At 46.7% G+C, this 12,073-nt stretch overlaps 1 protein-coding gene across 4 annotated transcripts in view; it reads left to right on the top strand.

The window, feature by feature from the left end:
- Positions 1-12,027, top strand: part of lap3 (leucine aminopeptidase 3) — a 26,590-nt gene extending 14,563 nt beyond the window's left edge. For all 4 annotated transcript variants that reach the window (XM_071408511.1, XM_071408512.1, XM_071408513.1 and 1 more), the window contains 6 exons: positions 1,137-1,225; positions 1,580-1,682; positions 1,871-1,950; positions 8,188-8,300; positions 8,549-8,651; positions 10,874-12,027. In XM_071408511.1, the coding sequence (XP_071264612.1) occupies positions 1,137-1,225; positions 1,580-1,682; positions 1,871-1,950; positions 8,188-8,300; positions 8,549-8,651; positions 10,874-10,957 (572 nt within the window). In that variant the 3' untranslated portion in view covers positions 10,958-12,027. The remainder of the gene's footprint in view (positions 1-1,136; positions 1,226-1,579; positions 1,683-1,870; positions 1,951-8,187; positions 8,301-8,548; positions 8,652-10,873) is intronic.
- The last annotated feature ends 46 nt before the right edge of the window (positions 12,028-12,073 follow it).

Genomic DNA, 12,073 nt, shown 5'->3' with positions numbered 1-12,073 from the left:
GTTTCTAGTTTGATCTGCAGCTTGTCTTCTAGAAGTTTCTAGTTTGACCTGCAGCTTGTCTTCTAGAAGTTTCTAGTTTGACATGCAGCTTGTCTTCTAGAAGTTTGACCTGCAGCTTGTCTTCTAAAAGTTTCTAGTTTGACCTGCAGCTTGTCTTCTAGAAGTTTCTAGTTTGACCTGCAGCTTGTCTTCTAGAAGTTTCTAGTTTGACCTGCAGCTTGTCTTCTAGAAGTTTCTAGTTTGACCTGCAGCTTGTCTCCTAGAAGTTTCTAGTTTGACATGCAGCTTGTCTTCTAGAAGTTTGACCTGCAGCTTGTCTTCTAGAAGTTTCTAGTTTGACCTGCAGCTTGTCTTCTAGAAGTTTCTAGTTTGACCTGCAGCTTGTCTTCTAGAAGTTTCTAGTTTGACCTGCAGCTTGTCTTCTAGAAGTTTCTAGTTTGACCTGCAGCTTGTCTCTTAGTAGTTTCTAGTTTGACCTGCAGCTTGTCTTCTAGAAGTTTCTAGTTTGATCTGCAGCTTGTCTTCTAGAAGTTTCTAGTTTGATCTGCAGCTTTTCTTCTAGAAGTTTCTAGTTTGACCTGCAGCTTGTCTCCTAGAAGTTTCTAGTTTGACCTGCAGCTTGTCTTCTAGAAGTTTCTAGTTTGACCTGCAGCTTGTCTTCTAGAAGTTTGACCTGCAGCTTGTCTCCTAGAAGTTTCTAGTTTGACCTGCAGCTTGTCTCCTAGAAGTTTCTAGTTTGACCTGCAGCTTGTCTCCTAGAAGTTTCTAGTTTGACCTGCAGCTTGTCTCCTAGAAGTTTCTAGTTTGACATGCAGCTTGTCTTCTAGAAGTTTGACCTGCAGCTTGTCTTCTAGAAGTTTCTAGTTTGACCTGCAGCTTGTCTTCTAGAAGTTTCTAGTTTGACCTGCAGCTTGTCTTCTAGAAGTGTCTAGTTTGACCTGCAGCTTGTCTTCTAGAAGTTTCTAGTTTGACCTGCAGCTTGTCTTCTAGAAGTTTCTAGTTTGACCTGCAGCTTGTCTCCTAGTAGTTTCTAGTTTGACCTGCAGCTTGTCTTCTAGAAGTTTCTAGTTTGACCTGCAGCTTGTCTTCTAGAGGTTTCTACACAGGAAGTAGTAATGTGTGTTATTAACCCCCAGGTCTAGCACCTCTCTGTGAGAACATGCCCAGTGGGAAAGCCAACAAGCCTGGAGACGTCGTCACCGCCAAGAACGGCAAAACCATACAGGTATTTGTCACCGTGGCTACTAAACCTGCAGGTATTTGTTACCGTGGCTACTAAACCTGCAGGTATTTGTTACCGTGGCTACTAAACCACGCAGGTATTTGTTACCGTGGCTACTAAACCACGCAGGTATTTGTTACCGTGGCTACTAAACCACGCAGGTATTTGTTACCGTGGCTACTAAACCACGCAGGTATTTGTTACCGTGGCTACTAAACCACGCAGGTATTTGTTACCGTGGCTACTAAACCACACAGGTGTGTGTGTTTACATCAAATGAAGTTGTGTGTGTGTGTGTGTGTGTGTGTGTGTGTGTGTGTGTGTGTGTATGTGTGTGTGTTGTGTGTGTGTGTGTAGGTGGACAACACGGACGCAGAGGGACGGTTGATCCTAGCAGATGCTCTCTGTTACGCTCACAGCTTCAACCCCCGGGCCATCGTCAACGCTGCTACCCTCACTGGTTAGTACACTGTGTGTTGGTGGGCCATCGTCAACGCTGCTACCCTCACTGGTTAGTACACTGTGTGTTGGTGGGCCATCGTCAACGCTGCTACCCTCACTGGTTAGTACACTGTGTGTTGGTGAGAGGGCCATCGCTGTTCACTAAACAGTCTATTGGTCCACTGGTGTTTTCTCTCTGTCTCTCAGGAGCGATGGACGTTGCTCTGGGCTCAGCAGCCACGGGAGTCTTCACCAACTCTGACTGGCTCTGGGAGCAGCTTCACAAGGTAACACACACACACACACACACACACACACACACACACACACACACACACACACACACACACACACACACACACACACACAGCAGCCACGGGAGTCTTCACCAACTCTGACTGGCTCTGGGAGCAGCTTCACAAGGTGACACACACACGCACACACACACACACACACACACACACACACACACACACACACACACACACACACACACACACACAGCAGCCACGGGAGTCTTCACCAACTCTGACTGGCTCTGGGAGCAGCTTCACAAGGTGACACACACACACACACACACACACACACACACACACACACACACACACACACACACACACACACACACACACAGCAGCCACGGGAGTCTTCACCAACTCTGACTGGCTCTGGGAGCAGCTTCACAAGGTGACACACACACACACACACACACACACACACACACACACACACACACACACACACACACACACACACACACACAGCAGCCACGGGAGTCTTCACCAACTCTGACTGGCTCTGGGAGCAGCTTCACAAGGTGACACACACACACACACACACACACACACACAGCAGCCACGGGAGTCTTCACCAACTCTGACTGGCTCTGGGAGCAGCTTCACAAGGTGACACACACACACACACACACACACACACACACACACACACACACACACACACACACACACACACACACACACACACAGTGTACTGAAAAACCATCCTGTGTTATACGATGGGTTCTTCTATCAAAATGTCTCACGTTTGGAAATCAACTAAAATGTATTGAACTTGTTTGAAAAAAAACATTATTTTGCACAATATTATGAACAGAAAAGATCTGAAATTCATATTTCCTGTAATGCCCCTGTGTGTCTGTCTGTCTGGTTTCTGTGCCTTCAGAATGTGGACATACACCTTGACTTATTACAGCCTGGATTCAAAATGGATTCCATGTCTCTCTCGCCCATAATAACAAAGTAAAAACATGGTTTTAGAAATTGTTAAATTTATTGAAAATGAAATACTGAAATAACTAATTTACATAAGTATTCACACCCCTGAGTCAATACTTTGTAGAAGCACCTTTGGCGGCGATTACAGCAGATTAGAGTCTTTCTGGGTAAATCTCTTTGGGGATTTACTGTGACAGATAGAGACACTCATATAGAGACACAGATAGAGACTCTCTTAACCTGGGGCTCATACGTGGTTCTCTTTCTGGGTAAGTCTCTAAGAGCTTTCCTCACCTGGATTGTTCAACATTTGCCCATTTTATTATTTTCTAAATTCTTCACGCTTTGTCAGTTTGGTTGTTGATCATTGCTAGACAACCATTTTCAGGTCTGAACATAAATTTAAGTAACTGCTGAAAGGTGAATTAATCTCCCAGTGTCTGGTGGAAAGCAGACTGAAACAGGTTTTCCCCTCTAGGATTTAGCTTGTGCTTAGTTCCATTCAGTTTCTTTTTTATCCTGAAAAACTCCCCAGTCCTTAACGATTACAAGCATACCCATAACATGATGCAGCCACCACTATGCTTGATAATGTGGAGAGTGGTACTCCGTGATGTATTGGATTTGACCCAAACATAACACGTTGTATTCAGGACAAAGTTAATTGCTGTACCACATTTTACACAGTATTACTTTAGTGCCTTGTTTACAAACAGGAAGCATGTTTTGGAACATTTCTGTACAGACTTCCTCCTTTTCACTCTGTCATTTAGGTTAGTATTAAGGAGTCACTACCAATAGTTGCCCTTCTTTGCGAGGCATTGGAAAACATCCCAGGTCTTCGTGGTTGAATCTGTGTTTGAAATTCACTGCTCGACTGAGGGACCTTACAGATAGTTGTATGTGTGGGGTACAGAGATGAGGGAAAAAAAATAATTATAATATAAAGAATAATGTTCAACACTTTTACACACAGTGTCCATGCACATGTTTACCCTGCACTTGAGGCTTGTCAGAACAAAGGGTTTGAGTACTGACCGACTGTAGACATTTCAGTTTTAATTCATTTGTTAAAATTTCTATAAAAAATAAAAAAAATCTACTTTGACATTATGGGTGTAGGCCAGTGACAAAATATGTAAATGTATTCCATTTTAAATTCAGGCTGTAACACAATAAAATGTGGGAAAAGTCAAAGGGTCTGAATACACTGCATGTCTACACTTTGTAACCGTTAGCAATGATGCTAATTATGCTAATGCTGATGATGCTAATTATGCTGATGATGCTGATGCTAATGCTAATGCTTATGATACTAATGCTAATGATGCTAATGCTAATGATGCTAATTATAACGTTCTTCGGATAGATGGAAAGGCTTTCCATCTCAATTAAGAGTTAACTATAAAGTAGCCTCTGCATATCTGCATCAGTCCAGTAGGCATTTGTTAACTCCATTACGTGTACTATACAGAAAATTCCTCCGATTTTTTTTCTCCCTCAAGTGGTCTCCTGATGTGGTTTAAACATTGCTGTGGAGTTGGAACATTGAATGTAGTTGTATTTCTATTAAAAGTGTGATTTTGAGAGTGAAACAAGGACAGATTCTGACAGGTTCCCTGTATCCTTTTTGGTATTGAGTATCGCGATACTAAACCTGGTATCGGTGTCCAAGTCAAAATTCGGCTATTGTGACAACACTAACACACACACATTGTAATACATACACACTGTGGTGTCTCTGATAGGCCAGTGTGGTAACAGGGTGTGTCTCTGATAGGCCAGTGTGGTAACAGGGTGTGTCTCTGATAGGCCAGTGTGGTAACAGGGTGTCTCTGATAGGCCAGTGTGGTAACAGGGTGTCTCTCTGATAGGCCAGTGTGGTAACAGGGTGTCTCTCTGATAGGCCAGTGTGGTAACAGGGTCTCTCTCTGATAGGCCAGTGTGGTAACAGGGTGTCTCTGATAGGCCAGTGTGGTAACAGGGTGTGTCTCTGATAGGCCAGTGTGGTAACAGGGTGTCTCTCTGATAGGCCAGTGTGGTAACAGGGTGTCTCTCTGATAGGCCAGTGTGGTAACAGGGGTGTCTCTGATAGGCCAGTGTGGTAACAGGGTGTCTCTGATAGGCCAGTGTGGTAACAGGGTGTCTCTGATAGGCCAGTGTGGTAACAGGGTGTCTCTCTGATAGGCCAGTGTGGTAACAGGGTGTCTCTCTGATAGGCCAGTGTGGTAACAGGGTGTCTCTCTGATAGGCCAGTGTGGTAACAGGGTGTCTCTCTGATAGGCCAGTGTGGTAACAGGGTGTCTCTCTGATAGGCCAGTGTGGTAACAGGGTCTCTCTGATAGGCCAGTGTGGTAACAGGGTGTCTCTCTGATAGGCCAGTGTGGTAACAGGGTCTCTCTGATAGGCCAGTGTGGTAACAGGGTCTCTCTGATAGGCCAGTGTGGTAACAGGGTCTCTCTGATAGGCCAGTGTGGTAACAGGGTGTCTCTGATAGGCCAGTGTGGTAACAGGGTGTCTCTCTGATAGGCCAGTGTGGTAACAGGGTCTCTCTGATAGGCCAGTGTGGTAACAGGGTGTCTCTCTGATAGGCCAGTGTGGTAACAGGGTGTTTCTGATAGGCCAGTGTGGTAACAGGGTGTCTCTCTGATAGGCCAGTGTGGTAACAGGGTGTCTCTCTGATAGGCCAGTGTGGTAACAGGGTCTCTCTGATAGGCCAGTGTGGTAACAGGGTGTCTCTCTGATAGGCCAGTGTGGTAACAGGGTGTCTCTCTGATAGGCCAGTGTGGTAACAGGGTCTCTCTGATAGGCCAGTGTGGTAACAGGGTGTCTCTCTGATAGGCCAGTGTGGTAACAGGGTCTCTCTGATAGGCCAGTGTGGTAACAGGGTCTCTCTGATAGGCCAGTGTGGTAACAGGGTCTCTCTGATAGGCCAGTGTGGTAACAGGGTGTGTCTCTGATAGGCCAGTGTGGTAACAGGGTGTCTCTGATAGGCCAGTGTGGTAACAGGGTGTCTCTGATAGGCCAGTGTGGTAACAGGGTGTGTCTCTGATAGGCCAGTGTGGTAACAGGGTGTGTCTCTGATAGGCCAGTGTGGTAACAGGGTGTCTCTCTGATAGGCCAGTGTGGTAACAGGGTGTCTCTCTGATAGGCCAGTGTGGTAACAGGGTCTCTCTCTGATAGGCCAGTGTGGTAACAGGGTGTCTCTGATAGGCCAGTGTGGTAACAGGGTGTCTCTCTGATAGGCCAGTGTGGTAACAGGGTGTCTCTCTGATAGGCCAGTGTGGTAACAGGGTGTCTCTCTGATAGGCCAGTGTGGTAACAGGGTGTCTCTCTGATAGGCCAGTGTGGTAACAGGGTGTCTCTCTGATAGGCCAGTGTGGTAACAGGGTGTCTCTGATAGGCCAGTGTGGTAACAGGGTGTCTCTGATAGGCCAGTGTGGTAACAGGGTGTCTCTGATAGGCCAGTGTGGTAACAGGGTGTCTCTGATAGGCCAGTGTGGTAACAGGGTGTCTCTGATAGGCCAGTGTGGTAACAGGGTGTCTCTGATAGGCCAGTGTGGTAACAGGGTGTCTCTCTGATAGGCCAGTGTGGTAACAGGGTCTCTCTGATAGGCCAGTGTGGTAACAGGGTGTCTCTCTGATAGGCCAGTGTGGTAACAGGGTGTCTCTCTGATAGGCCAGTGTGGTAACAGGGTGTCTCTCTGATAGGCCAGTGTGGTAACAGGGTCTCTCTGATAGGCCAGTGTGGTAACAGGGTGTCTCTCTGATAGGCCAGTGTGGTAACAGGGTCTCTCTGATAGGCCAGTGTGGTAACAGGGTCTCTCTGATAGGCCAGTGTGGTAACAGGGTCTCTCTGATAGGCCAGTGTGGTAACAGGGTCTCTCTGATAGGCCAGTGTGGTAACAGGGTGTCTCTGATAGGCCAGTGTGGTAACAGGGTGTCTCTCTGATAGGCCAGTGTGGTAACAGGGTCTCTCTGATAGGCCAGTGTGGTAACAGGGTGTCTCTCTGATAGGCCAGTGTGGTAAAAGGGTGTTTCTGATAGGCCAGTGTGGTAACAGGGTGTCTCTCTGATAGGCCAGTGTGGTAACAGGGTGTCTCTCTGATAGGCCAGTGTGGTAACAGGGTCTCTCTGATAGGCCAGTGTGGTAACAGGGTGTCTCTCTGATAGGCCAGTGTGGTAACAGGGTGTCTCTCTGATAGGCCAGTGTGGTAACAGGGTGTCTCTCTGATAGGCCAGTGTGGTAACAGGGTCTCTCTGATAGGCCAGTGTGGTAACAGGGTGTCTCTCTGATAGGCCAGTGTGGTAACAGGGTCTCTCTGATAGGCCAGTGTGGTAACAGGGTCTCTCTGATAGGCCAGTGTGGTAACAGGGTGTCTCTGATAGGCCAGTGTGGTAACAGGGTGTCTCTCTGATAGGCCAGTGTGGTATCAGGGTCTCTCTGATAGGCCAGTGTGGTAACAGGGTGTCTCTCTGATAGGCCAGTGTGGTAACAGGGTGTTTCTGATAGGCCAGTGTGGTAACAGGGTGTCTCTCTGATAGGCCAGTGTGGTAACAGGGTGTCTCTGATAGGCCAGTGTGGTAACAGGGTGTCTCTCTGATAGGCCAGTGTGGTAACAGGGTCTCTCTGATAGGCCAGTGTGGTAACAGGGTGTCTCTAATAGGCCAGTGTGGTAACAGGGTCTCTCTGATAGGCCAGTGTGGTAACAGGGTGTCTCTCTGATAGGCCAGTGTGGTAACAGGGTCTCTCTGATAGGCCAGTGTGGTAACAGGGTGTCTCTGATAGGCCAGTGTGGTAACAGGGTGTCTCTGATAGGCCAGTGTGGTAACAGGGTGTCTCTGATAGGCCAGTGTGGTAACAGGGTGTCTCTCTGATAGGCCAGTGTGGTAACAGGGTCTCTCTGATAGGCCAGTGTGGTAACAGGGTGTCTCTCTGATAGGCCAGTGTGGTAACAGGGTCTCTCTGATAGGCCAGTGTGGTAACAGGGTGTCTCTGATAGGCCAGTGTGGTAACAGGGTGTCTCTGATAGGCCAGTGTGGTAACAGGGTGTCTCTCTGATAGGCCAGTGTGGTAACAGGGTGTCTCTCTGATAGGCCAGTGTGGTAACAGGGTGTCTCTCTGATAGGCCAGTGTGGTAACAGGGTGTCTCTCTGATAGGCCAGTGTGGTAACAGGGTGTCTCTCTGATAGGCCAGTGTGGTAACAGGGTGTCTCTCTGATAGGCCAGTGTGGTAACAGGGTGTCTCTCTGATAGGCCAGTGTGGTAACAGGGTGTCTCTCTGATAGGCCAGTGTGGTAACAGGGGACCGGGTGTGGAGGATGCCGTTGTTTCAACATTACACCAGACAGGTCACTGACTGCCAGCTGGCCGACCTCAACAACGTGGGCAAGTACAGCCGGTAAGAACACACACACACACACACACACACACACACACACACACACATCTAGAAACAACCTTTAACAACTTCTGTGTTAATGCCATGTTACCTGTGTGTGTGTGTGTGTGTGTGTGTGTGTGTGTGTGTGTGTGTGTGTGTGTGTGTGTGACCTGTGTGTGTGTGTGTGTGTGACCTGTGTGTGTGTGTGTGTGTGTGACCTGTGTGTGTGTGTGTGTGTGTGTGTGTGTGTGTGTGTGTGTGTGTAGTTCTGGCGGAGCCTGCACGGCGGCAGCGTTTCTGAGGGAGTTTGTGACGGCCCCTCATTGGGCGCACCTGGACATCGCCGGGGTGATGACCAATAAGGACGAGGTACGGTAGTCTTCTGGAACATTGATCTCAGAGCTGTTTGATTTTACCAGGTTCGTCTCACTGAGATTAAATATCTCAGAGCTGTTTTACCAGGTTCGTCTCACTGAGATTAAATATCTCAGAGCTGTTTTACCAGGTTCGTCTCACTGAGATTAAATATCTCAGAGCTGTTTTACCAGGTTCGTCTCACTGAGATTAAATATATTTTGCAAAAGAGACCTGGCCAAAATAGCAGCACACAAAGCTTGAAACATGTACAACGTAAAACAGTACAGTTTAAAGGTTTACTTTGGGGGGGGGGATGCTAAAATAAAGACTTTAATCTGTAGAACTGATCAATGCAGCATCATACCAGGTCAGTTCATCCTTAAAAACTAAAACAAATGAAGAAGAAGAAGTTTGGCTGCAGAAGTGCCATTTCGTATTGACCTCTACAGCTTCCTGTGAAATGACGTCACACATACTGGAGGAATTACTGGCTAGCTACAGTGGCTAGCTTTGCTAACGAACTAGCTATGACACATGAACACATACTGGAGGAGTTACTGGCTAGCTACAGTGGCTAGCTTTGCTAACGAACTAGCTATGACACATGAACACATACTGGAGGAGTTACTGGCTAGCTACAGTGGCTAGCTTTGCTAACGAACTAGCTACGACACATCAACACATACTGGAGGAGTTACTGGCTAGCTACAGTGGCTAGCTTAGCTAACGAACTAGCTACGACACATCAACACATACTGGAGGAGTTACTGGCTAGCTACAGTGGCTAGCTTTGCTAACGAACATCAACACATACTGGAGGAGTTACTGGCTAGCTACAGTGGCTAGCTTTGCTAACGAACATCGACACATACTGGAGGAGTTACTGGCTAGCTACAGTGGCTAGCTTTGCTAACGAACATCAACACATACTGGAGGAGTTACTGGCTAGCTACAGTGGCTAGCTTAGCTTACGACACATCAACACATACTGGAGGAGTTACTGGCTATCTACAGTGGCTAGCTTTGCTAACGAACTAGCTACGACACATCAACACATACTGGAGGAGTTACTGGCTAGCTTAGCTTATGAACTAGCTATGACACATCAACACATACTGGAGGAGTTACTGGCTAGCTACAGTGGCTAGCTTAGCTTACGACACATCAACACATACTGGAGGAGTTACTGGCTAGCTACAGTGGCTAGCTTTGCTAACGAACTAGCTATGACACATCAACACATACTGGAGGAGTTACTGGCTAGCTACAGTGGCTAGCTTTGGTAACGAACATCAACACATACTGGAGGAGTTACTGGCTAGCTACAGTGGCTAGCTTTGCTAACGAACATCGACACATACTGGAGGAGTTACTGGCTAGCTACAGTGGCTAGCTTTGCTAACGAACATCAACACATACTGGAGGAGTAACTGGCTAGCTACAGTGGCTAGCTTTGCTAACGAACATCGACACATACTGGAGGAGTTACTGGCTAGCTACAGTGGCTAGCTTTGCTAACGAACATCAACACATACTGGAGGAGTTACTGGCTAGCTACAGTGGCTAGCTTAGCTTACGACACATCAACACATACTGGAGGAGTTACTGGCTAGCTACAGTGGCTAGCTTAGCTTACGACACATCAACACATACTGGAGGAGTTACTGGCTAGCTACAGTGGCTAGCTTTGCTAACGAACATCAACACATACTGGAGGAGTTACTGGCTAGCTACAGTGGCTAGTTTAGCTTACGACACATCAACACATACTGGAGGAGTTACTGGCTAGCTACAGTGGCTAGCTTAGCTTACGACACAACACATACTGGAGGAGTTACTGGCTAGCTACAGTGGCTAGCTTTGCTAACGAACATCAACACATACTGGAGGAGTTACTTACTGGCTAGCTAATGAACTAGCTATGTCGGTCGCGGCGCGCATGATCAGAATGGCACATCTCTGTTAGTTCTAGAAGCATGATGACCACAACCCCTTCTGTTAGTGTTCTAGAACCATGATGACCACAACCCCTTCTGTTAGTGTTCTAGAACCATGATGATCACAACCCCTTCTGTTAGTGTTCTAGAACCATGATGATCACAATCCCTTCTGTTAGTGTTCTAGAACCATGATGATCACAATCCCTTCTGTTAGTGTTCTAGAACCATGATGATCACAACCCCTTCTGTTAGTGTTCTAGAAGTGATTCTCTCTCACTGTTTGTCTCTGTCCAGGTTCCCTACCTGAAGAAAGGAATGTCTGGGCGACCGACACGAACACTGGTAGAGTTCGCTGCTGGACTGGCCAACCAAGCCTGAAGACACACACACCCCATCTACACACACGGAGCTGGCTGGAGAAGGATTATTCTGTAGAGACAGAGACTGTGGTACTGTGTAGAATCACAGACTGCTTCCCAAGTAGCACCCTATTCCCTACCCATTGGACTGGTCAAAAGTAGTGCACTACCCACAGGACCGGTGAAAAGTAGTGCACTATATATATAGGGAATAGGCCCTTTTTGTCCACTACCCACCGGACCGGTCAAAAGTAGTGCACTACCCACAGGACCGGTGAAAAGTAGTGCACTATATATATAGGGAATAGGCCCTTTTTGTCCACTACCCACCGGACCGGTCAAAAGTAGTGCACTACCCACCGGACTGGTGAAAAGTAGTGCACTATATACATAGGGAATAGGCCATTTTTGTCCACTACCCATTGAACTGGTCTAAAGTAGTGCACTATATAGGGAATAGGGTGCCATTTGGGATGTATCCTGAGTTATCTGGTAGTAGCCTGCTGTGCATAGAGGGCTGAAGAGGACATTTCCACCCCCGTGCCCCCTGCCCCCGTGCCCCAGCACATGTAACTAAATCCCTCTCTAGCCTAGTTTATAGCCTACATACGTATGCATTGAGAAACTGAATTTTCATGTAAATGGACAAAGTATATCGTATCCTACCCTTACAAAAAAAGATTGCAGTCAGAGTGCAGTGTAACTGCATCCAAAATAAGTTATTTTTTACTGCAGTAATTTTCCTCTGCAATTACTGTTTCCAAAATACCACTTGTCGACTGGAATCTTATTTTGTAACGGTAACTACAAGTAGCTATGCAGAATGTTGTTGCGTAGCAAAACTACGCAGCCCTGCAATTTATAACCGGATGCAAGAACGCTCTTTTGCGTAGCGTTCTTGCGTTACATACGTAGAGTAAAAACTAGGCTTCAGTGACAGTCAGTAAACCAACCTCTGTCCGGTAGTTGTGGGAGAAACGCTAATGCTGAATTTGGTATGCACTTATGCACACAAAAACTATAAAATATTATTATTGCCAATATTATCATGTCATTTAAATAAAACACCAATAAAAACATTTTGGAGGATCAATGTGTCTTGTCACTATAACTGCATGTAAATGTCAAATTGTTT

This window comes from Salvelinus alpinus, chromosome 6 (genome assembly GCF_045679555.1).
Source record: "Salvelinus alpinus chromosome 6, SLU_Salpinus.1, whole genome shotgun sequence".
Classification (NCBI taxonomy): domain Eukaryota; kingdom Metazoa; phylum Chordata; class Actinopteri; order Salmoniformes; family Salmonidae; genus Salvelinus; species Salvelinus alpinus.
The sequence above is the reverse complement of the archived record's forward strand: the minus strand, read 5'-3'. Positions and strand labels throughout refer to the sequence as shown.